General features: G+C 42.5%; 1 protein-coding gene across 2 annotated transcripts in view; it reads right to left on the reverse strand.

Annotated features, from left to right (window-relative positions):
• Nucleotides 1-436: 436 nt before the first annotated feature.
• The window catches only part of SLC30A10 (solute carrier family 30 member 10), a 42,383-nt gene continuing 15,527 nt past the window's right edge, over nt 437-27,292 (reverse strand). Inside the window, exons 1-4 of one of the 2 annotated variants that reach the window (XM_023203549.2) lie at nt 13,816-14,660; nt 13,028-13,105; nt 4,362-4,601; nt 437-2,095 (exon numbers count right to left, since the gene is read on the reverse strand). In XM_023203549.2, coding sequence (XP_023059317.1) covers nt 1,596-2,095; nt 4,362-4,601; nt 13,028-13,105; nt 13,816-14,455 — 1,458 coding nt within the window. In that variant the 5' untranslated portion in view covers nt 14,456-14,660 and the 3' untranslated portion in view covers nt 437-1,595. Of the gene's footprint in view, nt 2,096-4,361; nt 4,602-13,027; nt 13,106-13,815; nt 14,661-27,292 lie in introns of those variants that run through there. The other variant, XM_031934663.1, reaches the window with a different exon arrangement.

The raw sequence follows: 27,292 nt of genomic DNA on the forward strand, positions 1-27,292 counted from the left end.
AGAATCACTTGAGGCTAGGAATTCAAGGCCAGCCTGGGCAACATAGCGAGACCCTGTCTTTACAAAAAAGAAAAAATAATGATTTCCTATCCTACTGATCATAGCTGCTTGTTTGTTTTAGCCTTCAAATTCAGGACTAAGATAAATTGTTTAAATATGATGTTTGTTCTAAAAAATTGTGGATGCTGCCTTCATTATCAACCCAGCACCTCTGATAAATCCTGTGCAGATTTTAAACAGGACTTTACACACTAAGAGATGGTTATTTTCATACAATCTTGCAGTCTAGAAAAGATGATACTAGTTGTCTAGTGATGCACCTCCCATTTTCTCATACCTGCGAGACTGTTCTGATTTAAATACTGATGCTGAACAATGTGTTAAATACATGACAGATGCTTCTCTACTACCAATATAGTTTGGTTATGGGTCTGAATCCGATTATAAAAATTTTATTTGAACTTGGTAATATGGATCAGAGACATGAAAGAAAATTTTAAGTTCCTCAAAAACACATTAAAGGCAGCAACTAAGCTAATTCTCATTTCTCCCTTGGACATCAACTTTTCCATTGAGTCACTAGTTGACAACTATAATAAATACTTTAAAATATGTCTAATTAAAGAGAAGGCAGTCTAGTTTCTTTATTTCACAAGAATTAACACTCGATGTTAAGGATTCTGCTATCCCAGGAATGCTCTTTTCTGGTAAATGCTGCATAGATCAATGCAATCGTATGAAAGAAAAGTCAAAGGACATTTGGAAAAATAAGTAAATCATTACCAAAGCACTAAATGAAAACAGCTCCAACTATACTGACTCTAAAAGACAGCTGAGTATTTGTGTCATACTTAAGGAAGCTGAAATATTCCCTCACTTCCATGTGAAAAACATGTATTATATATTTAAGCATTTGAAACATTCTATAGCCGCAATTCATTTCACAGCAGAAAGTAAACATTAGTTTTCTCTCCCCTCACAAAAATGTAGAGATGGCCAAAACCCCCCTACTAATCTTTACCTCCTCTAGAATGTTCTGAGAATATTTTCTACCGTAATAGTTACTCATTTTATATTTATCCAAAAATGAATCAAAGAAAAAAGATACTTCTTCAGTGCCAGAAATATTTAACTTGTCTCTTTTATGATCATTAAGGGGAAAGGGAAAAATACACCTATTGTGGTACTTTAGTTTTTTGAATGTATTTAAGCTATGATCTCACCTGAACATTAGCTAGAAGTTCTAATCAGTTTAGAAACAAGAACTTCTTTGAACACTGTATCCGCAGCTATTGAGCCCCAGTCCCAGACTTCAGTGTCCCTGATATATACACTAGTGCAGTTTGCTTTAGAAAATGCATGTTCAAGCTGAAACAGTCAAAGAGCAGCATGAGACACCCAGGGGAATGGAAAGGGGTTACATAAAAATTCACAGACACGTTTAACTAAAATCCCTAACAGCCAACCCCTAGTGAACACAGAGCATGCACGCTGCAAGTCCGGTTTGAGCCTACAACCCGAAAAGTTCTTTTTATGAGCCAAGATGGTGGCTCCAAAGTGCCTCGCCTATACGTTCTGATTATGTGGGTACCAGATTAAAAATGAGTGCTGTTGACATAACATTGGTCCTCCTGAGTTTTGTTAAGAGTTTGTCCGTGGTCACTCAGACAGCTGTCCAAAGACACTTCAATAGCCACTTCTTTTGTGTCTCTTCTACTGAGGCCATCACTTCCGTATGTGTCTAGGGAGGGCCCGCCATTGTGCTCAGCGCAGCCATTGACGTGGGCCAGAGGCAGTGCCCCGGGGGGACAACACAGCTGCTTAGCACAGCCCTTGGAGATGCAGGGTGAGTTGCAGAGCAATAGTAAGTCCTTCTGCTCCAGGGGTTCCTTCAAGTCCACATTTTCAAACTGGATGGTCACATTGTGGATTCCCGCACCGTGGAAGATTTCTCGAATTTTTGTGCTGGCATCTTGATATCCCCTGTCCTTAGGATACTTGATGTGTAGGGTGGCAATAATCTTTCCGCTTACAAGTTCCCAGATGTGTACTTCATGTACACTGCTAATTCCGGGCACAGCAGAGAGTTTGCTCACTATAACAGAGAAGAGCAAACAAAAGCCAAGGTGAGTGCTGCGTCTGAAGCATGGAACTACGGGAGGGATATGGTCCCGTCAAGCATTCTCACCAAAATGGCTGCATACTTACTAAGAACAGCAGGAAGAAATTAGTTCTACCTCTCTGGGTCCATTTGCCCTTAACCTTCTTTCTCCACACATTGTTAGCCCATACAAAATCATTTAAGAAAATAAGTCTAACAACGACAAGAAATAAGTCCCCAGGGTTGCTGAGTATACAAGGGAATGGACACTTGAATGAACTTCCCATAGTAGTATAAAGTGCAATGCCTTTTCTTAAAAGGGATGATTTGGCAACATGAATCAAAAAAACCTTTACTAGCAATTCTAGTGCTAAAAGTTTAACCTAAGAGAAATAACCAAATATTTATGTACAAGAATGGTTTGGACAATGCTCCTTGTATTCATTAAAAAGATGGAACCAACAAGGGAATAGTTAAATCAATTATGTAATGGAATAAGATGTAGTTGTTTAAAAGTAAGTTGCATATTTAAGGATATGAGAAAATGTACATAAGGTATTTTTAAGTGAAAAAGCAATTTGCTAAACTGTGTATATGGTATGATTTTTCTTTTTACTGCATATAGAAGAAAATATTAACAGTGGTAGTTTCCACAATCAAATTATGAGAGATTTCTGTTTTCTCATTTAGGCTCCTCTGTATTTTCTATACTTTCCAAAATGAGTATGTATTTAGAGAAATGGTATTCAATACTGATTTGAGCAAAGGCTCTGCAGCCAGCTAGTATGAATCCTAGTTTAGACATTTACTAACTGCGTGACGTTAGGCAATTACCTAACCTCTTTGTGCCTGAGTTTCCTTATCTGTATGATAGAAAATGATAATAGTAACTTTTTGTATTATTTTAAGGATTAAAATACATTATTATAAGTAAAGCACTTAGAACACTTACATTTCTAGCATGTAGTAAATGCTATGAAAATATTGCTATTGTTATTACCATCTTGCGGGGTTTTTTTGGTTTTTTAGAGACAGAGAGTCTTGCCCTGTCTCTCAGGCTCGAGTGCAGTGTCATGTTTATGGCTCTCTGCAGCCTCAAACTCCTGGGTCCAGTGATCCTCCCACCTCAACCCACTGAGTAGCTGGGACCACAGGCACACATTACAACCTTTACTTTTTTATTTATTTATAAAAAATAATTTTTTATTTTTGTAAAAATGAGGTCTTACTATGTTGCCCAGGCTGGTCTTGAACTCCTGGTCTTATGCAATCCTTCCCCTTCAGCCTCCCAAAGTGGTGAGATTACAGGCGTGAGTCACAACAAGTAACCCTCTATTGTTAAAAATATCTGTTTTTAAATATATCACTTTATTAAAAACATATCCAGTATATATCACAAATTTCTTTGTATATGTTTATCTTATTTCCTCAATTGGGAAACGAACTAGCTCCTGGGAAGGCAAAGGCAATGCTGTATGTCTGCTCCTCTGTCTCCTTCCCTCACCCACCACCTACTCTGCCTGCAGCTCTGGGCAGTGCTGTGAGAGACACAGTGACTTGCATGCCCGCATTAACTAGAAAGTAGGGTCTAGAATATGAATGATTTGTGTTTTTAGAATAAGGAAAATAAAATAAAGTTCCTGGCAGAAATGTCCTTATTTGGATTAAAATAAATCTTTGAAATGAAAGTAAGTAGCCCAGGAATAGGTATTATCCAAGCATTGCATTTTTGTTTTGTTTTGTTTTGAGTCAGAGTCTCACTCTGTCACCCAGGCTAGAGTGCAGTGGTGCAATTTCGGCTCCCTGCAACCTCCACCTCCTGGGTTCAAGCGATTTTCCTGCCTCAGCCTTCCAAGGAGCTGGGACTACAGGTGCATGCTACCACACCTGGCTAATTTTTTGTATTTTTAGTAGAGACAGGGTTTCACCATGTTGGTCAGGCTGGTCTCAAACTCCTGACCTCAGGTGATCCACTCGACTTGGCCTCCCAGAGTGCTGGGATTACAGGCATGAGCCACCACGCCCGGACCAAGCATTGCATTGCAGTTGAGTCAGAGAATCACAGATTGCAAAGGACCTTTGGTACTTGGAGCTGAGTCATCTTAATAGGCTATAAAACATATGATGATGTCTCTACCACCTGGTGATTTAAGGTATTTCAGAATACATAACTCAAACACTGCTCTTAAATAATGCTTGTCCTTTGTCCTGAATAACATTAAAGTGAGAGTGGTTCTGGATCGAAATTCAGTCTACTTACTCAGCTCTTCCATGTTGACTCCTTTGGGGACCATCTGCAGCAGAATGGCAGCGGTCTCCTTGATGAGCGGGAAGGCAGATGACAAAATGATGATGACCATGAGGACAGTCAGGCTGGGGTCAATGTAACACTGCCAGTTACACGGGTCCTCACTCTTCAGGGGAAGCACATAGAATATGATGGCCGTGATGACCACAATCACGGACCCCAGGGCATCTCCCATCACATGCAAAAGTACACCTGCCAGGAAGAAAGAAAGACTACTGCAGCGCAGATGCAAATCTGGAAGCCACGTGACACTCATTGGCTTGGATTTCCAGGTATACGAATATCTGTTACCATTTGGAGTTTTTTGGTTTTTGTTTTGGTTAGAGCAGTAGGATGAATCAAAATAATGGCAACTACTTCTTAGGAAACAAAACCCCAGGTCACCATCTCAGGACTCAGAGTACCTTGGAAGAGCAACAGCCTAGGAAGATTCTGACCTGTAGGAAGAATGCCTGTGCCATCTCACTGGGCCACATCGCTACCTACCGCTCACCACCTATCAAAGGGCACCAAGCTGGAAAACAGAGGCTGTGCAAACGATTTCTTTTTCTTTTAGAAAAGTATCTGTGCTTTACATTGTTTTAAACATGTTTAAGGGGAGAGGGAACAAGTTGTATTAAGAGAGTCTTTAAAACAAATTGTCATTTTCCTACCTTGATCCGCTTTCCCCTTTCCCTGTAAGGATTTATCTACTTTGTTTTTAGTCTGTGGTCATTTAAATGGCATTTGGTTTAAGAGATGCCCAAAAACAGAGACTCCAGCAACATTTCCATTGCATAAACAGTCATTTATCACAATAAAATAAAATTAAAATTCTACAGATAATACTAAAATTGTGGGTGCCTTTAATTAAGGGAATTGTTTCTAAAGATACTGATTATGATATAGAACATATTCATTCCTCAGCAAAGATTTGAGTGCCCAATTGTTAGCCAAAGACTAAATTGGGATTTAGTAAGTAAATTAGGTAAAAATGTGGTCAGAAAAATTATAAAATATAAACACAAAGTTTTGGGTTTTGGTTTTGGGGGGTTTTGTTTGTTTTTACAGAAAGCAACATCAGAATCTTGCAATTCAAAGTATAGTTTGCAAACCAGTAGCATCAGCATCACCTATGAGCTTGTTAGAAATACCGCGTCTCAGGCCCCACCTCAGATCTGTAGAATCTGAACCTGCATTTTAAAAAGATGCCCAGATGAGGCCAGATGCAGTAACTCACTCCTGTATTCCCAGCACTTTGGGAGGCCAAGGCGGGTAGATCATCTGAAGTCAGGAATTCAAGACAGCCTGGCCAATATGGTGAAACCCTATCTCTACTAAAAATACAAAAAATCAGCTGGGTATTGTGAGGGCACCTGTAATCTCAGCTACTCAGGAGGCTGAGGCAGAAGAATCACTTGAACCCAGGAAGCGGAGGTTGCAGTGAGCCAAGATAGTGCCATTGTACTCCCGCCTGGGCAACAAGAGTGAAACTCTGTCTCAGAAAAAACAAAAAACAAAAAACAAAAATGCCCAGATGATTGGAATGCACATACTAGTTTCCAAAGCACTGCTCTAGAAGAAAGCATATATGTTAAGAAAGGTCGGCTTTGTCTCTCCCTGTATTCCACAGACTTATGCAGTAGAATTAATAATAATCCAAATTACTAACAACTTACTCATGGCTAAGACTAAACAGTCTCACTTGGAAGGTGCTTTAAGTGAGCTAATTCCTCCCCTTGGCAACACCTCCACAATTCTAAATAACATCATAGTTAAAATGGCATTCTGTGAACACTAAATGTAATTTGAGGCAATTGCCTCAAATTTTCCCCAAAAACTACAGGAATAAAAAGAATTCCCATATGTCCTTTTGACTGAGTGTTTACTTATGATAATAAGATCTCGATTCAGTATATACATTAACATTCCCATTTTCTAATGCTGTGCTCCTTTCTCACAACACCCCACCCCCAAAGGAGCTTTTAACTCCCCAGTCCCTGTCGTGAACCACCGAAGGGAAACTCAAAAATACTTTGTTCCTCTATAAGGATCTACGAATCGAAGCTTTAACTTGCTTCAGGACAGTACAAAATGCTACCATAAAAATATGAAAGCCTAATATTTCCTATACACATGTGATATCATGTTTACTGCGTGAGACAGTTTTTTATTCTCTGATTGTCTCATACATGTTAGATCCATTTCCTCCATAAGTAACATGAGGATCAGAGTCATACTCCAAATTGCCTTTATTTATATAAAAGCAGTGTAGGCATTCAATAAAACAGTAGCTTCTGGTTGATTCTCATAACTCCTATGTCATACAGTAACTCTTGTCTTTAATAATAATAACTATTATTATTGTTGTACTAACACATATGCTCCAGGCATTGTTTTAAGCGTGTTATACTTACCCATTACATCCTTTTAAGGACTGTAAAGTGGTTACCCTTGTGAAAATAAATAATGCAAAATCTAAGCTGTTGGAACTCAAAAGTATTTTGAGCCTTCAAGGAATGTGAATTACAGGGCCTGAGCTACGTGACAGGCAACTGTAAGCTGTTGTATGTCTGAATTCAGTCTTTTTCCTTACCTGCATTGCTCTGTAAAATGTTGTAAATGGCAAAGGGCCCCAGGGAAGACCCCCTTCTCTCTTACTGTTGGTTTTCATCCTCCCTCTTACCTTTTTCATACAAGATACCATGGCTATCACAGTCCCTTAATATGGAATGTTAAATACACCCTTTTAAGTTGGAAAGGAAATGAAAACCAGCTATAAAGAAAACAAGCCACTTGGAAAAGAAAACAAATTGTAGCTAATTTTTTTAACTACTAAACCAGGCTTGTATACAAAATGTTGTAACCCTGCTAAATTTCTTTGTCTTATATATAAGCAAGAATTTGGCTTTTAACTTTGGAACCCAATCCCCATTTCTCTGGAGTGATGAGTCCCGGAATGGCCATTGCCACCTTTTCACTTGAATAAACTCTTGAAAATTGGAATCTGATCCTTTTGATTATTTCTGGCTAGTACTCTCTTCATTTTACAAATGAGGAAACTGAGGCACAGAATACCTAAGTAACTTGTCCAAAATCACACAACTAAAAAGTGTTAACTGGAGATGTCAATCTGGGTAGTCTGACCAGAGATCTGCTGTGCATCCCCTCATGTAAGTTCTACAATTCAATTTCAGCTTTTCCTTCTGAGAAATCCCACTGTTACTCCCTAAGAATTACATAAAATAGTAACTTTCAAACTTGTTTTTCCCATAATCCACAGTAAGAATTATGTTTTGCATCCTAGCACACAGATACCAATTGAAACAAATAATTCATGGGAAAGCAAAATTCATCCTTATATATGATTTCTTACTATTATCTATTGTATTTCATTCCATTATAATTAATTTTCTACTAAACTAATTCTAGGCCCCAAATTGTCACGGCCTTCAGTTTGAAAAACTGTTTAAAGCATCATCCACTCAATTCCTGACATTTAATAATGCAATGTGTCTTCTAGCTGTCCATGAAAAGATGAAGAAGGCCTGGTCATGACCATTAACTACAGTGCACTGGCAAAATTCTGTGGGGTGTCTGTGAGTGTGTGTGTGTAAGAGAGAGAGAGAGACAGAGACCGAGAGACAGAGAGAGAGACCGAGAGAGAGAGAGAGACCGAGAGAGAGACAGAGAGAGAGAAAAAATGGGGTCTCCCTGTGTCTGTCACCCAGGCTGGAGTACAGTGGCACAATCATAGCTCACTCCAACTTCGAACTCTTGGGCTCGAATGATCCTCCCATCTCAGCCTCCCAAGTATCTAGGACTACAGTTGTGTGCCACTGCACCGGTTCATTTTTTTACTTTTTAAAAGAATTTTTTTATCTTTTTTTTTTTTTTTTTTTTGCAGAGACAGGGGTTTGCTATGTTACCCGGGCTGGTCTCAAACTCCTGGCCTCAAGTAATCCTCTTGCCTCAGCCTCTCAAAATGGAAAATTCTGAGATAAATACATGGATAACCTCCTCAGGGAGGAAAAGAGTCTCCTGTGATGAGAAATCTCAGGAAAGTCTTGTTGAGAGGTAGGTAATTTGGGCAGGCCTCTGGAGAGGAGGCAGAATTCAATAGGCAACCACAGGAGAAGGTATTTCAGACAGAAACACCTCACGGGAGACTCATGGGAAACTGCAGATAGAGGACGTGCTCATGGGGCAACACCGGAGGCTGACGCGCTAAATTTGGACTCACAGACCCTGACGCTGTTGCTATGAGCCATGGACCTTAGGAAAGTCAACCTCTTTGAGGAGCAAGATTCTCATCTGTGAAATGAGGTAGTAATAATATCTGCCTCACCTCCCTCAGAGGCTAGTTCTGTAGATTATGTAAACAAATGTCTGAAAACCCTCTGAGAATGACCAAGAGGTGAAGATAATGATAACAGGCACCATTTGTTGAGTGGGTCCTCTGTGCTGTTCTAACCACCCATGTGATCCGCACAGCACAGCGATGTTGGTCGTATTATCTCCATCACATAGATGAGGGGGCTGAACATTAAAGAGATTAAGTTCCTTGCCCAAGGTCACCTAGCTAGGAAAGGGGAGAGGCAGAACGCAAACCAAATCTGCCTGATCACAGGGTCTAAGCGCTCCTCACCTCACTACAGATGTACATTAAATGTTGATGGGTATGCAGGGAGACAATGAAGAGCTGATGGGGGAGGTGAGGCCATGAAGGGGTGAAGGGAAGGGCAGAAACGTCTAGAAAGGAGTATTGGCATGGAACAGCAAGCTCTTGAATGTCAGCAGTGTTTAGACCATATCCTGCATGCAGTAAAGGCTTTGAGCAGACTCCGATGTGATCACATCTATGATTCAGAAAGATAAATCTGGCAGCATTATCTGAGACACAAAGAGCACCACTTAGTAGACAACTCAATCACCCGATTAGTCCCAATGCTCTCAAGGTAGCTTTGCAAAGACAGCAAACCTCTTTACTTGGCCCTCACTTGCTGCCTTTAGATTAAAACAAACCCCCCCCAAAACTGGCATATAACATAAATTGGCAATTTGACACAAGTTGAAATCTGATGTGTCCTAGCACTTAGGAAAGCCATCAGTGCTGTTGAATTTGTTGAATGACTGGAAATAGTGCATTTGCACTGGACAAATGGTAATGAAAAAATGAGATCTTTCTTATTGGAAAAAAGTAAGAATCACAAAGAAACATCTCATCAAAGGGGATTTCTTTTCAAGGGATGTCAAGATGGCTATTCATCTATTTATGTTTATACCAAACTTTAAAAAACTAATTGTCTTTCTGACGTATTGTTACAACATTTTTAATATATCATGTCTGATCCTATTAAATAAAATTGACCACTACAAAGCACATTGATGAGAATTTTAAGAGGATCGTGTTTTTACCATACTTTACAGTAGAAGACAGAGTGTGTTCCTTAGAACTCATTTTTTTGCCGGGCACAGTGGCTCACGCCTATAATCCTAGCACTTTGGGAGGCCGAGGCAGGCGGATTACCTGCGGTTGGGAGTTCAAGACCAGCCTGGTCAACATGGCAAAACCCTGTCTCTACTAAAAATACAAAAAAAAAAAAAAAAAAAAAAGAATTAGCCAGGTGCAGTGGCATGCATCTGTAATCCCAGCTACTCTGTAGGCTGAGGCAGGAGAATCGCTTGAACCTGGGAGGCGGTTTGCGTTGAGTCGAGATCACAACACTGCACTCCAGCCTGGGCTACAGAGTGAGACTTTGTCTCAAAAAAACAAAAGAACTCATTTTTTTTTATTCCCACTGGAATAAGAGAAACGGTAAAGAAAATGAAGAAATTGTTTTTATTCACAGAGATCCCCACAGGCTGTTTCCTCTGCAGATCTGGAGACTGCTTTCTAAAGCAGTTGCTTAAATGTTAGAAATGTAATCATTCAGTGGACTGTGTACTAGAGAAGCAAGCCCTCCCTGTCTGGAGTCTAGAGGCAATGTGTGATCATGGAAAGGGCCAGATATGTGATGTAGGAGCCCAGGATTCCAGCCTTGTCTCTGCTTGAGCTGTGGTGACTTGGGGAAGTCATCAAACTCTCTGCACCCTGCTTCCTCATCTGTGAAGTGAAAAGTCCATTTTCCCTAAGGTCCTTCCAGTTCTACCATTCTGTGATCCTTCCCTGAACTGTGGCTCCAAGATAAGAACACAGCACCAAAGGGGAGGCCAGCTTCACACTTAGCTGGGAATATGGAAAGGCTCCTATTAGCCACAGCACAGGTACTTGTCAAAAGCAGTAGGAATGATCTCAGCTAACATGGAAGCACTGCGGGTTGAGCCCAGCAGTTCCACCCACTAATTAAATGATCATTGTATCCACTCAGTAAGATTTTTGTGACTACCAGTTTACTCATTCATGAATGGTACCAGGAACAAAGTATGTACTCAATAAAAATGTTAGCTAGTTTTCCTGCTATAAGCCTAAACACTTTATATATGTTTCATTTATTTCAAAGCAATCCCATAAGGTGTGGGTACTGTTATTATCCTCATTTTAAAGATGAGGGGATTGGAGGCTTAGAGAGGTTCAATAACTTGCCCAAAGCCACATGGTTCTTAAGTGGCAGAGCCATGATTCACACTCAGGCAGTTTGAAGCCAAATCCCAATCTTTCAACCACTGCACTGTTCACCTCTATCAGCAGCTACAGGTGCTCTGGTGTCAGTACCTGTTAACCAAGGGCCCAGCCAGGTATAGCAAGGCATTCTGCTACTGACATTTCTCTACCAAGAAACTTCAATAGCTTAGGACTAAAATTTGGCAAGTTCATACGAGTTTCCCAAACAAGATCACTATATCTTCAAGGGCCTACTCTTCTTCTTTGCTTCAATCCACCTACCTATTCTCTTTCTCAACTTTGTAACGTAAGAATGAGGATAGTTGGCCAGGTGCAGTGGCTCACACCTGTAATCCAGGGCTGCTGAGGTGGGCAGATTGCCTGAGGTCAGGAGTTCGAGACCAGCCTGACCAACATGGTGAAACCCCATTTCTGCTAAAAATACAAAAATCAGCCAGGCGTGGTGGTGCACACCTGTAATCCCAGCTACTTGGGAGGCTGAGACACAAGGATCACTTGAACCTGGTAGGTGGAGGTTGCAGTGAGTAGAGATGGCGCCACTGCACTCCAGCCTGGGAGACAGAGCAGGACTCCATCTCAAAGAAGGAAAAAAATGAGGATACTTAACAGAACAGGCTTTGAAAAGTTAAAGTCTCTGATGGTGAACTCCACCTTAAAAATTCTGTATGTGTGTGTATATACAGAATCTAGCTCAGTCTCCCAGGCTGGAGTGCAGGGGTGCAATCTCGGCTCACTGCAACCTCCGCCTCCAGAGTTCAGCAATTCTCCTGCCTCAGCCTCCTGAGTAGCTAGGATTACAGGCACCCACCACCACGCCTGGGTAGTTTTTGTATTTTTACTAGAGATGGGGTTTCACCATGTTGGCCAGGCTGGTCTCGAACTCCTGACCTTAGGTGATCTGCCCATTCAGCCTCCCAAAGTGCTGGGATTACAGGCGTAAGCCACTGCACCCACCCCAATGTATATACATTTTAAACTGGACCTTAAAAAAGAAAGATAGAGGATGATGATTGTTTTTTTTCATTACGGACTATCTTTTAAAACTAAGCTCTTTCAGAGAGCAAATTCCCCTGTTGCCTTTAAATTTGTTTGACTAATTTAGAAATTTTTAGGAGCTCATATGTTGTTATCTTCTGGATTTTCCCTATAGGTTCACTCTGAGAATTACTTTGTAAAACAGATGCGAAACACTCAAAGTGAAGGTATCTCCAGAATTATTCATTTTTCATTATATTATGTTCATCAAAGCCCCACTTACAGGCTTTCCCCAAACCACAGGAAAGTAGAGGGTTGCTTAATCCTTGTTGGAATTCTCAAAGTCAAGACTGGGGATTAACCCCTTCTGGAATCACTCTAAAGCAAAGTCTATGCTCAAGAAGTCGGAAAGGAGAGATGTTGGATACAATGGTGTCCAGAGAGAAACACATCTCAAAAACCCCTGGGCTGACCCTTAGTCCAGTGCTTCTGACCTTGACCACATGGTGAGAAGAATGCTAGTTAGGTGCTTGCCCTGGGCCTCACCAGAACATTTCCTTTGGTCCTGGGAGTGGAGGTTTTAGTGAGCCAACAGTCCCTTCACAAAAGCAGATTTCTGGCAGAAACAACTGATGCAACAGGGTCACTCAGCAATGCCAGATAGGGCACAACCTTGAATAGCAGCTCACCTACTCTTTTCCTACCTTTATCAAAATCAATTCAATAGGTTGCATGATTTGTTAGCAATATCCATGGACCAATAAAACCAAGTAAAGTAGTTACATAACATTGATATGTGCAGCTCTGGAGCAGGCAGTATTAGCATGGATCTAAGTGGAGCTAAGATAAATCATTAGCAACCAGTTTCTCCCTCAGGATCAATGCAGTGATTACGAAAGAGAGTCAGGTCATAGTCTATGCATATAACTGGCCTACTTTCAAACACACCTTTGCTTTATTAAAAGTCAAACAGAAATGAACAGCACAGTCCATGTGTGTCACAGAAAGGGATTTCAAATAGGCCCAAAGTCAATCCTACCTCTGATATTCAGAGCTTCAGACTTTTTCTCTTTTTTCGTCACCTCTTCTGGCTCATTCTGGGTGTTGAAGGAATCACCTGCATTCAAAGAAGAAACCTTGTGTTGTGTATAAGTTCTACAAACAAACAAACAAAAAAAACCAATGGACTCAAAATAAAGTTTTGTTATTTTAAATTCCTACTAGCTTAAGGGAGACTCTTCTTCTGCACACCCACAGCTCAGAACAGTACATTTTGGCCTTGAAATAGCCTTGTGATCCACCTTTGGACTTCATTCACACATCCTTTCAAGTTAAAACAAAAAGAGGGCGAATCGGAGCCCACATGCAGCCCCCAAACCCGTGACACCCAAGAAGACAAATGGATGGGCAAAGAGGGAGGGAGAACAACAAAATTCAGATAGCAAGTAATGAGAGGGAGGAGGGGTTGGAGAGTGCTGCCTGTTGCCCAATAATAATGACTGATTTCCAAGAAAATTGATACCCATATAGAGAAAACAGGGTAAGGGAAAAGAGGCTAGGGCTAACTGAGGATCCAGGAGAAAAAAGAAAGGATGGGGAATACGTTAAATTGGCAGAAGAGAAGTAAAGCGGGACTGTAAAGGGAATGGATTTATTTTAAAAAACAGAGAGAGAGAGAAAGAGAGGGAAAAGAAAGAAAAGAAAGAAAGAAAAAAGAAAAGAAAAGAAAGCATGCAGAAGAAAAAGAGGGCGTGGGGGGAGAAGAAAGAGACTGGTGGGAGGGGGAAGGGCGGGCCAAGCGGTCCAAAGGATGCAACCGAAAGGCACCTGCTACGTTTGAGAACACGGTCGCCCCCTTCTCTCGCTTGCTTTCCACCGAGGTCGCCCGGAGGGTTACCGCCGAGTCCGAGCCTGGGGCTGTCGGGGCTGCAGCGCGCCGCGGGTCCTCCAAGCCCTGAGGCCCCCCGAAAGCGCCGGGGGCGCAGTCTTCCGCCAGCTGCTGCCGCTGTTGCAGGCGGCGACGGCGGCCCCGGCGGCAGCACGCGAACCAGGCAGCGCAGTCCTGGAAGATGAGCAGCCCCACCACGTTGACCAACAGCCCCAGGACGCCAACGATGAGCACCAGCTCGGGGTCATCGATGCGCTCGGGCCGGGCCAGGCGCAGCACGGCCTCCACGAAGATGGTGAAGCAGAGCGCGGTGAGGAAGACGGCGTTGCTCAGCGCGCCCACCACCTCGGCACGGACGTAGCCGTAGGTGGCGCTGAAGCCCCCGGTGGGGCGCCGGGCAATGTAGCCGGCGCTCAGGCCCACGCACAGCGAGATCAGGTCGGAGAGCATGTTGAAGGAGTCGGAGAGCAGCGCGATGGAGTTGCCCAGGTAGCCGGAGACCAGCTCCGCCACGAAGAAGGCGACGGTGAGCACCAGCATGAAGAGCAGCCGGCAAGTCTTGCCCGAGTAGCGGCCCATCTCGCCACCAGCCGCAGGCGCCCGGCGCCGCCCAGGGGAGCGCAGCTAGCCCCGCGCGTAGCCACAGGTGGGGGGCGCCGCGCGGATACGTGAGGTCCGGTACCCGCCTCCCAGGTTGTCTTGCCGATACTGCCCAGCCGCTTTTTATAACGCGAGGTCGAGCGCCTTCAGTCCCCGCACGTCCAGAGTCTAAAGGAGTGGCAGCGGCTGTATCTGAACAGCCGGTGCGCCGCCTCCCGCGTCCCTTTTCCCCTCCCTCGCGGCCTGGGCCTGACTTGGCAGGTGGCCACGAGCCGATGCCTCTCTTTCTGGGACAGGACAGTGCAGAGAGGGGCGCTGCAGAGGAGAGGGGGCGTGTCTGGATGTCAATCTTCACAGACTCCCTCCCCATGCAGAGATGGGATTCACCAAGACAATCCGCTTCTCCTGGCCCTCAGGGTCGCCAGTGTCCTGCTGACTCAGTGATAAGAGGCTTGGCTGCTGTGGGGTGTGTTGGCTGCTGTGGAGTGTGTTGGTTGCTGTGGGGTGTGTTGGCTGTTGTGGGGTGTGTTCGCTTCGGTGGATGGGAACACCTTCGAATACGTGCCCAGAGGCACCTTGCAGTGCAGATTCCATATTTAATCAGGTGCAAGGCCACAGACTACAGGCTTGAGGCAACCCTGCCTTTGAGGATGCTTCCTGCTTTTCATTTGGTGAAATGTGAGCTCAACCCTCACTCAGCCCTCCACCCTCATTCCACTAACCCCGGGATAAAGCTATTTAATCCTCTCTTGTTCCTCACAGCCGTCATCAACGGTGCAGGATCGTTCCTATTACCCACTCATGGCACAGGATCGTCCCCGCTCCCCTTCAGGATCTTCGCTGTCAAGGCCTCCTTCCCTGGGTGGCAGGGAATGGCAGGCAACCCTCAGGAGAGCAGAGCCCACTTCTGTAAGTATGCACTCCTGCACAGCACTCGAAGGCTGGTCTGCTCTGTGGTAGACACAAGTCCCTTGGCCGCCAAAGAAACCAGGGCTGACCTCCTCTGTGTACTTGTCTCATTCTCCATTGAAGAGAATATTCTACTCACCCCCAGGTGTCCCTGACAGCATGACCTGATACGCAGTACAATCGACTGACCTACATGAAGGTTTATTCCAAATAAAGACCCATTTATTTATTTATTTATTTTATTTTTTGAGACAGAGTTTCCCCCTTGTTGCCTAGGCTGGAGTGCAATGGCATGGCCTCAGCTCACTGCAACTTCTGCCTCTCGGGTTCCAGTGATTCTCCTGCCTCAGCCTCCAGAGTAACTGGGATTACAGGCACCTGCCACCACGCCAGGCTAATTTTTTTGTATTTCTAGTAGAGACAGGGTTTCACCACGTTAGCCAGGCTGGTCTCGAACTCCTGACCTCGAGTGATCTGCCCACCTCAGACTCCCAAAGTGCTGGGATTACAGGCATGAGCCACTGCGCCTGACCAAGACTCTTCTATTGACAACAGGCTCTGTTCCAAATAAAAGTTATCCAGAAGGTAACTGTCTCCAGGACTCAGGAAGAGGCTGAGGAAGGGACCCTTGAAGAAGGGTGTGTGCTGCTGGTCTCTTCCAGCAGTGGAGGTTTGGGAGGCCTGGCTCCTAGGTTTCTTTGTTGGTTTCTTTTGTTATCTCATTATCTCATCCCACAGAGGATTTGAAGGTGCAGTCTGGTCATCTCTATTCTCCTTCCCCGTCCCCAACCCCTGAACTTTAACCATTTCTGAAAAATACACACGTAGTTTTGGCTTTGGAAATGAATAAAAATGTCTTAAAAAAAAAAAAACAACAAGAAACACCAGAGGCCAGGCATGGTGGCTTACACCTGTAATCTCAATACTTTGGAAGACCAAGGTGGGAGGATCACTTGAACCCAGGAGTTCGAGATCAGCCTGGGCAACATAGGGAAGCCCCATCTCTACAAAAAATAAAAAATGAAAAATAAAAATTAGCCAGGTGTGTGTGCCTATGGTCCCAGCTATTCAGGAGGCTAAAGTGGGAGGAAGCCTTGAGCCCAAGAAGTCGAGGCTGCAGTGAGCCATGATGGTGCCACTGCACTCTAGCCTGGGTGGCATAGCAAGGCCCTGTCTCAACCCCACCTCCCCCCAACCACAGAACCCATGAGCAGAACATCCTAACCTCTAGCCCTGTTCATTGTCCTTAGCCTTGTAAAACATAACCTTGTCTTTCAGCATCTCTGAGGTCCATAACAGCCATGCTAAAGCATCCTTGATCCAAGGCTAAGCCTCCAAACTCAGAGGGCTTATTAAATATTCGCACCTCCAGGAAAATATCCTTATACTGAAAACTAGAGAAAATTGATCATTGGAAGTATTTTCTAAAAATCAATATAAAAATAATTAATAATGTAGAAGTAAGAAGATACAGACTACAGTATTTTTCACTAGTGTAAAATGGGAATAATAATAGTACAGGGAAGATTAAATGAGTTAATATGTGTAAAATGCTTAAAATAGTGCCTGGTACACAGTAAGCACTCCATAAATGTTCTATTATTGTTATCAATAGTATTAATACCACAGCACATGTGTGACGGAATTACTATTGAACAACAGATGACACACTCTAATAAACAAAAGAGATTTATCAGAGTACTGTACCCATTACAGTTTCTGGCTTAGACTGTCTTCAAACTGTAAAGCCTCTGAAACATTTAATATGACAGCAAGCAAAACAGTCAAAATAAGTGAGGGAGGCCTTGTGGAACTAAACTTGACAAACTAAAGCATTCCTTGCTAATTGCATTTCTTTGTCATTCACCACTGAAAGAAAACCTGAAATCAGCAGAAATGTATCACTGGAGCAGATTGCCCAATTATTTTCCTAACCAAAGGCAGATAAGAATTGTGTCACTGCCCCAGGAGTGCAGTGGATGGAACCAGAAAGCCTGTGGCTGAGGAAGCTGCAGGAGCTGGAAGTGGCAGAGGCAGCCTGCCTGGGGGCCCCATTCCTGACTTTAAGAAAGGGTAAGTGTTTCCAGGTGGTGTCATTAAAAGGCACTGTAGAAAAATGTTTGTACTAAAACTACACACACACACACACACACACACACACAGTATATATAATCTAAGTTAATTGATAAAAATATAGGCTGCATTTTATTTTTATTTTTTTAAAGACAGAGCCTCACTCTGTCACCCAGGCTGAAATGCAGTGGCCCAATCTCAGCTCACCACAACCTCTGCTCCCCGGATTCAAGTGATTCTCCTGCCTCAGCCTCCCGAGTAACTGGGACTACAGGTGTGTGCCACCACACTCAGCTAATTTTTGTACTTTTAGTAGAGATAGGGTTTCACCATGTTGGCCAGGCTGGTCTCGAACTCCTGGCCTCAAATGATCTGCCCGCCTTGACCTCCTAAAGTGCTGGGATTATAGGCGTGAGCCACCACACCTGGCTGGCATTTCATACTTAACAGCAAAATGTGAGGTTTAAATAGCTTTTGTTTATTGATCTCTTACTCTGCCCAGCCCTGTAATGAGGGTTTTATAAGCATCATCTCATTTCATCCTCATCACAGCCCCATAAAAGAAGTACTATTTTATAGGACAGAACCTGAGATTTTAAGTAACTTACCCAAGATCACACAAGCTGTAAATGATTGATAGACTTGAGATCTGAACTAGGCATCAAACTCTAGAGCTTATACCCTTTCTTCCAGATTATACTAACTCAATTTTTTTTTTTTTTTTTTTTTTGAGACAGTCTTGCTCTTGTCACCCAGGCTGGAGTGCAATAGCCTGATCTCAGCTCACTGCAACCTCCGCCTCCCGAGTTCAAGCAATTCTCCGGCCTCAGCCTCCTAAGTAGCTGGGATTATAGGCGCCTGCCACCACGTCCAGCTAATTTTTGTATTTTTAGTAGAGATGGGGTGTCACTATGTTAGTCAGTTTGGTCTCTCCAACTCCTAACCTCAAGTGATCTGCCTGCCTCGGCCTCCCAAAGTGCTAGGATTACAGGCATGAGCCACTGCTCCTGGCCTTTAATGCTTCTTTTGTTCTAAACAAATGAAATGGTTTTTAAAAGTTATCTTGGTATTGGTGCAAAATTTGATATGCTACAATTCATAAATTCAGATATTATGACACTAAAAATAATTTTTGTACTGGTATCTGACCAGAAATTAACAATTAGTTATTTTTTCAGAAACTGAAAAAGCATCTGTTTTTATTTTTAGTTCTACTTGACAAGAGATGACATTGCCTTTGAAGAAGAGAATGGACATCTTTCCAAAGCACCAAATTCTTATTGTGGATGAAGTCAGCTCCTCATTGGTGAATTTATATAATGTGTATATCTGTAACACTTTGTACAAAGGTAATTTTTGTACCCCAAAAGTATGCATATTGACCCTCCAAGTTTTTTAGAATCCATTAAACTTAAGAGATTCTTGACTTGAGTAACCATTTTTTTTTTTTTTTTCAATGATAGAGGCATGAGATGTGCAAAAGATTAAAAATGAGTTCGTGAGGCCAGGTGAGGTGGCTCATGCCTGTAATCCCAGCATTTTGGGAGGCTGAGGCTGGCCGATCACCTTAGGTCAGGAGTCTGCGACTAGCCTGGCCAACATGGAGAAACCCCATCTCTACTAAAAATACAAAATTAACCGGGCGTGGTGGTGCATGTCTGTAATCCCAGCTACTCAGGAAGCTGAGGCAGGAGAATTGCTTGAACCTGGGAGGCAGTGGTTGTGGTGAGCCGAAATCGTGCTATTGCACTCCAGTCTGGGCAACAAGAGCAAAATTCCTTCTAAAAAAAAAAATTTGAGGTAGTGGTCAATACTAATTTGAATGGGCTATATTTATAAGGGAGTTGTGACTTGCAGCCCACCTAGAAGGAAGCAGCTCTAATATGAATATAAAACTGTGCCTATCAGCCTGCAGTGTCCTCACCCAAATGCCACCTCCATGGTTTCTTCAAAATGCCACTTGTTCTTGCAATGAAAGAGTATATCTCCTAGTAGCCCTGGCCCAGGAAGTGTTAGGAGCATGAGGATAGCATCACATGATACCACCTACTTATTGAGAAAATACCAGACTCTAAATATTTTTAATTTTGTAGTCACTTTGAGAAAACTTGAAAGGCAGAGTAGCGCTGCAGTTAATAATTTCAGCTTTGGAGTCAGACAGATTTGGAACTAAATCTGAGTTGTGCTTCTTACTTGCTACTGCTCTTGTGACCTGGGGGGCACGTTCCTTACTAAACCTTCTCTTTCCTTACCTGTGAAATAGGGATAATAATAGTATCTACCTCATGGGGTTGTCATGAGACTCAAGTGGGAAAAGGTATATAAATTGCTTAGGATAGTGCCAGGTTCATAAGAAAGGCTCAGTGAATGTTAACAAAAAATAACCATCACCTGGAGTTTTAAATCCAAGTTTAGAGAGAGAGCAGAATATTTTCCTTCACCAAAGGATTTGCTAAGGATTACTTTTAGAGAAAATATACTTTTAAGGATTTGTTTACAGCTCCATCTTGGGAGCAGTGAAATTTATGGAGACATAAGATAAAACATGTTTAAGTTTCTGCAATTAGAAGAGAAGTATAGGCCAGGTGCAGTGACTCACTCCTGTAATCCCAGCACTTTGGGGGCCCGAGGCAGGCAGATCACCTGAGGTCAGGAGTTCAAGGTCAGCCTGGCCAACATGGTGAAATGCCATCTCTACTAAAAATGCCAAAAAAAGGCCTGGCACGGTAGCTTACGCCTGTAATCCCAGCACTTTGGGAGGCCGAGGTGGCTGGATCATGAGGTCAGGAGATTGAGACCATCCTAACACGGTGAAACCCCATCTCTACTAAAAATACAAAAAATTAGCCGGGCATGGTGGCGGAGCCTGTAGTCCCAGCTACTCAGGAGGCTGAGGCAGGAGAATGACATGAACCCAGGAGGCGGAGCTGGCAGTGAGCCGAGATCGCGCCACTGCACTCTAGCCTGGGCAACACAGGAGGACTCCATCTCAAAAAATACATATATCAAAAAAATTAGCCGGGCATGGTGGCAGGCACCTGTAATCCCAGCTACTCCGGAGACTGAGGCAGGAAAATCGCTTGAACTCAGGAGGTTGCAGTGAGCTGAGATCATGCCATTGCACTCCAGCCTAGGTGACAAAAGTGAGACTCCATCTCACTTTTGGAAAGTGTAGTTTGAAAGACAATAGTTCCACATATACAAAATATAGTGAACCAAAGTTACCATCTGTTGAACACATAGATGCAAAAAGATGACATCAATTTTTATATAACACCAGGATGATGACTTTTTTTTCTCAAAGTATTTCAGAATGCATGAAATTTAAGAGATTCTTGACTTGAGGTGAATGCTATTATTTTTCCATGAGATATAGAATGATAAAAGCTGGGGAATGGTTAACACCACTTTGAATGGGCTGCTGATAAAGGAGAAGTACTTCCTTGGGCTATTAGATTCATTTGAGAGCAAAGAGGCCAACTGTGGTATCTGGGGTCAGCTTGTCATTTTTGACACTATACCACTGCTCTATGTGTTTATTACCATCTCCAGGTCACAAGGACAACCCCAGAGACTCACTCATAGAGAAATCCTGTGCTTGGGGTTTGTCAAGGGGATGAGGGTAAGTAAGTGAAAACACAAAAATGAAAGGGGTTATGGCTATTAGGAGGAACAGGGGAAAGGGTTAAAGGCAGAACTGGCAGTTTAAGAAACACTTCTCATTCAAAGTTCATCATCATTTACTGATATCATTTGGGGTCTGATTCCTCCTGATGGGTGAATAGTAAGAGTGAAAAATCAGCTTTTAGACTATTTCCAATTCAAATGGAAGCAAAAAGAACTACAAGTTGCAAGAAATAGAGAAAAACTCCCCCCTTGATGTTGATTCTAGACCTAATTGTTTCAATTGTAAGTTAAATCATGTTATTTCATAAGTTACAGAAAGGTTTCCTATGTGTTATTTGATGCCATCAGCAACAATCCAACACAGACGGCAACCTTCTTCATGCTAGATTTCACCTTAATTTTTAGACTATATGAACATGCAAAAAGGCATCTGCCCAAGAAATTCTGGAAATAATTTTGTGTAGAGGGGAAAGAGGGTCAAAACCAAATGTATTAATAAATGTCCTTGACTTTATTTGCCAAATGCACTGGTTAAATATGTAGGGGGAGATCATAGGCTTTGGAGCCATGCAGATTTAAAATCTAATCTTGCTTCTATCAGCTCTTCGCAAGTGAGCAAGTCACTCAACTTCTGAGCCTCTATGTTTTCATTTCTAAGCTAGATATAGAGGTATCACTCTCTCAAACAGTCATTATGAGAATCAAATAAAAAAGCTTATGTGAAGGGCCTTGCATGGTTCCTTTAGTGGATAATCAACAAACATTGGCTCCTTCCATTGATTTCTGGCTGTCGTCATACCCAAAACTATCGTTGACTTCCAGTTGTGGAATCTCCTTCATAGTTATCTAGAGTATCCTCCTTTTTATAAAGTCATGTATGTCCCCTTAATCTAAATAATCTACTTAGCTAATTATCTTAAAACAAATTAGCTATTGACTAATAAAATATTATATGAATATAAAATATTGATTAATAATGTTACAAATATAAAAATATTTAAAATAAAATCTTTTGTAAATCTAAACTCAAACCCCCTTCTTATCATTGACATCCTTCTTTTTCCATCATGACCTGCTTGCTAGTCATGTGGCAGAAGAGTAGAGACAATCAAAGTATCTGGGCTGGGAGACACTATTACTGTCACAAAATGAGAGGCTGTTTTGAATATTGAAATGAGGTCTGGAAGAGAACTAAGATTCTTGACCTTTGGACATGAAGTTATTGTACAACTTGGACCAGTTACAGAATTTCTGAGCCTTAGTTTCCTAATCAGTAAAATGCAAAGAAGAGCCTCATACTACTTAGTGTATCTAGTTGGTTTGAATATCAAATAAGATAATGAAGGTTCAAATATATAGAAAAATAAAAGGCATTATTGCTGCAATTATGAAGCCATGGACCCACAACCAACATGAGTTCTAGAAAGCAAGCACTGTATTTGTGGCCACCAGTATTTAAATGGGTCAGCTAAAGTTTCAGATTGCCTGGACCCCTTCCTGCTTTCTTGTGGTAAGATATCCTGTCCCCTTTGGCCCCTCGGATACAGAGGTAGGCATGTAAACCAGTGACAGTCCCTCATCCCCTGGTCACAATGCTTGGTTCAAGAGATGGGCACTTGACCCAAGATGGGCCAGAGTTCTTCTTTCGGAATTTTTCAAATGAACCTGGGAGACAGGCTTCATTTTTTGTTTGGTCATTAAAAAGGAGGATGTGACTTGGAGTCCCTGGTAATCGTGTCTCCCCTTGCTTCTTTCCAATACCCTTCAAACTGCAATAGGAGAGGAAGCAGAAAGAGCTGAGAGGCAGTGATAGAGAATCTTTGCTTTCCTTCTTCAATTACCCTCCTAATTTGACTTTTGAATGCTGCACCCTCCTGGTATTCCTTTTATTTCAGTGACAGTTTCCAAAACACTTACATTCTATTGTGTACCTGTAATTCTGAAAGTGGCTTAGCCACAGTTCTATATTTAAATTGATTTGATGCTCACCAACAGTCTTTTCATACCACGGCTTTCCGATTTCTGAGCTCATCTTGATTCACATTTTGGTTGACTGGATTTCATCTAGTCTTTTTTTAAAAAAAGAAGAGCCCTTGTGTTATCTACATATATGTATTTGTTAATGTCATTATGTTGCCATTCATAAATGAGCAAAACTTACATTATATGGGTATGAAATTCATAGGTTCATGTTTTATTTTATTTCTGAGAACTGTGTAGACATCTCATCATTGTATCTTGACATTGCATGTTGCTGTGGAAAAATCTGAATACAGCCTGATATTTGTTCTCAGGCTTTTTCTGCCTAGATGCCTGTGGGATTCTTTCTTTATCTTTAATATTTAGCAACTTCTCCAGAATGTGTGTATGGATTATTCCATGTCAGTTTTCCCTTTTGATATGCAAAGTTTTATCTTCGTTTAGTTCAGAAAAAAAAAAAAAAATCTTATGTTATATCTTCGAATTTCTTTCCTGGGGCACTTGTCTGCTTTCTACATCAGTAAATACCTAGTGTGTATATGCCGCATGTCCGCTCTTTGTTTTCCATATCTATTATATTTCTTCTCGTTGCTTTAAATTCCTTGATGAGGCCAGGCACAGTGGCTCACACCTGTAATCCCAACACTTTGGGAGGCCGAGGTGGGTGGATCACTTGAGGTGAGGAGTTCAAGACCAGCCTGGCCAACATGGCAAAACCCCATCTCTACCAAAAATACAAAAATTAGTCAGGCATGTTGCTGTGCGCCTTTAATCCCAGCTACTCAGGAGTCTGAGGCACAAGAATCGCTTGAACCCGGAGACGGAGGTTGCAGCAAACTGAGCTCGCGACACTGCACTCCAGCCTGGGCGATAGAGCAAGACTCAGTCTCAAAAAACTAAAATAATTCCTTAATCAGTTTCTCCACCCTGTCTTCTATATTATTGATGGTTTTCAATGGTGCTTATTTTATGCCTCACTGCTTCCTATATGTGTTTCATTTCTGTCATGTTTGTTATCTTTTCCCTGGCCACCGGAATTCTGACAGTTCATGTTCATTGTTTTATCTGAAAATTTCTTCTATCACCTGGGGTAATTATTATTCTTCAATGTATTTTTTCTTCTGCCTTTTTTGCTGGTTCCTTTTTTAACTTTTTCTTTGTAGTATCTCTGTGTAGTTACCGTGTTGGATCTTTGCTGATTATCATGCATCTTTGAGTGGGGCACTTATAGCCAAATCTGCTAACAGTGGGGGAAGGGGTTGAGGGAGGAACCCAAATATGCTTCTTCCCATCATGATAAGTCACTCTGGCAGATGGTCTACATGGTTCACAATGGAGTTGCCCAGCGCAGTTTTTGATTTATGTTCGGGGAACACTCCATTCTCCCAAGCTTCACATTTCCATGAGGGCACCTCCAAAGGACCATCACTCTAGACCCCTTTCTACCACTGCCCTGACTTTTCCCAGAGGCAGGATCGCTACTCTGTCCGGTAAGCTTGGGAGAAAGAGTGGAGCATGCTCAACTATCCTCTTCTGGGACTTCTTTTTCAAATTTGCCTTCCCCAAAGACCTGCAATCCTGCTACATGAGAGAAGCTAACTGGGGCAGGTTTTGCCCTGTGGAGGGAGGCCTGGGACTGGGCGAGGAAGTTTAATTCTGGGGTGGACTATTACGAAGCTCTTTGCCACTACACATCTAAGCCATATCCTTCAATATCAGTAATCAGGTTAATATTTTATGTTCAACTGTCATCCATATCTTATGTATCAGTTGCTTCCAAACCTAGGAGAGTAAGAAATGGGTACTATTTATGTGTCCCTGAAGCCCTAACATATTGGTAAGTTGGCAGGAACCTTGAGAAAGATAAAGATGAGTATCTAGAGGCCAAAGTAACCCATGGAGATTGAGCCTGTGGTAAGCAGCTGTCAGGTTTTAATGCTTCAGTAAGAGTGAGTCAGGCACTCAGGCCGTATTTCAACCTTGGCAGGTCGCAGCAGCTTATTGCCTACAGAAGAATGCTACTGTCATAGCACTGTGCTGTTTTAACAGACCTTAATGAGCATGAGTTTTTAAGACCAATTTTTATTACATGCTTCAGTGTTACTGTGCAAAGAAAATGAGAGAGAGTAATTTGCTCTCAGAAACAACAAGCAGACTAAGCTAGAGGATTGGAGAGCTTTCTTGGGGCTACAAAGAAACAAAAAAGAAAAATGCCCACATATCTAAATACTCTTTAAAAAGGCATGAATTGGATGAAACTGGGGACCAGGAACCAAATAAATCTTTCAGAAGCAGGAAGGCAATATTTCAGGTAGTTGCCTGGGATTTGGAATGCACCTCTACCATCAGTGGGAAACAGATCCAGGTAGCTATTAAAAGCTACCCTCTCAAAGCTGTGAATGCCATCCAAAATAAATGCAATTGGGGAATACAACAGTTATTCCATGTCTGTCCTATTATTATATGTTGTGTGTGTGAGGGCAGGTCATTTGTTTATTTTTCTTTTTCTTTTTTTTTTTTGGAGACGGAGTCTCACTCTGTTGCCCAGGCTGGAATGCAGTGGCATGATCTTGGCTGGCTACAACCTCCACCCCTCGGGTTCAAGTGATTCTCCTGCCTCAGCCTCCTGAGTAGCTGGGATTACAGGCACCTGCCACCATGCCCAGCTAATTTTTGTATTTTTAGTAGAGAGGGGGTTTTACCATCTTGGCCAGGCTGGTCTTGAACTCCTGACCTCATGATCCACCCGCCTCAGCCAACCAAAGTGCTGGGATTACAGGCGTGAGCCACCATGCCTGGCCCATTTGTTTCTTTACTTCAAAGATCTTCAAATCAAGAGGGAGATAACTCAAGGAGCTGTACCTGAGGAATTGTCCCTGAAGAGCCTCTTTAACCATGGACCCATTTAAGGTGACAAGATCCTAGACTTGGCGCTCATGCCACATGGACTGAGATTTTAGGGATCTTGGGGAGGAGTGAGAGTCTTTTGCATGTGGAAGTGATGAGAATTATAGCCAACGCGCAAACCGGGCAGATTGTTTTTTCTAAAGATGGCCATAATCATATCTCTACTCCACGTTCTCCTAGTCCACATGTTCTTCTAAAGGATGACCTTGATATGCCTTCCATTCAAAGGCCGACTCTACGGGCTTGACACTCCCTCCATCTTGTCACTTGCTTGCAATCTATAAACTCTAAGGTTGAATCAGAAAATGCAATGGAGCTTCTACCTTGTTGGATGGAGCACTCATGCTTGAAACCCTGAGCCACCACACCCAATGTTCTTGCACCCTAGTGCGAGGAAGCCAAGACACAAGGAGCAGTCACATGTAGGTGGTCCAGCCAGCAGTCCTATACATTGAGACCTTTCAGCCTGGATGCCAGACCTATAAGTGAATGAGCCTTCAAGTGACTGCAGCCTCAAGCCATCAAGTCACCCCTAGCCTTTGAGTCTTCCCAGTTGAGGCCTCAGACATCGTGGAAGCACACAGCCTGCTCCCACTGTGTGCTTTCCAAATTCTAGCCCACTGAACCCCTGGATTCATAAAACAATTGTTATTTTATGCCAGTACATTTGGGATGGTTTGCTATACAGTAACTGGAAGAGAGAACCACCGTGTGAAAGATTGGGAAGCCGTACAAAGGGTCTATAAAGTTTGGAACTATTAGAGAGGAGAAGACAATAGATACTGGCATAGAATATTTAAGGTATTATTAGATGAGCTTCAAAGCAAAACAGTTATTGTGGGGCAGGGTTGTCCCATGTCCTGAGTGAACAGATTAAAAAACAGACAGAGGTAGGAGTCTCCTGATAGGCACAGGAAGGCAGAGACATACTGAATGGGATTTAGGCAGGACAATAATAGTTTGAGTCCAGGTCTGGGTCGATTTTTGGTTTAATTGGAAAATGCCTTTCAAGTGAGACTATCTAACTGAGAGAGGTGAGGGTTGATCAGATTTGTTTGGACAACAGTTGCCTTTGGCAGACTCATAAAACACTGACTTCATTTCTCTCACTGAGATTAGAAAAAAATCTGTTTGAATAATAAATATCTGACCCAGAAAACCATGACAAAGTAAAAGGAAGAAAGTCCAATGAAAACGCCAGCCTACATGAGATAGAGAAGGAAAGAGACCAGCTTAGGAACTTGAATAAACCATTAACAACCTAACTGAGCCTTCCTGAGAGAAGAACACAGAAGGAAATAAAACACGAGAAGCACGTTC

This window comes from Piliocolobus tephrosceles, chromosome 1, assembly GCF_002776525.5.
Source record: "Piliocolobus tephrosceles isolate RC106 chromosome 1, ASM277652v3, whole genome shotgun sequence".
Classification (NCBI taxonomy): domain Eukaryota; kingdom Metazoa; phylum Chordata; class Mammalia; order Primates; family Cercopithecidae; genus Piliocolobus; species Piliocolobus tephrosceles.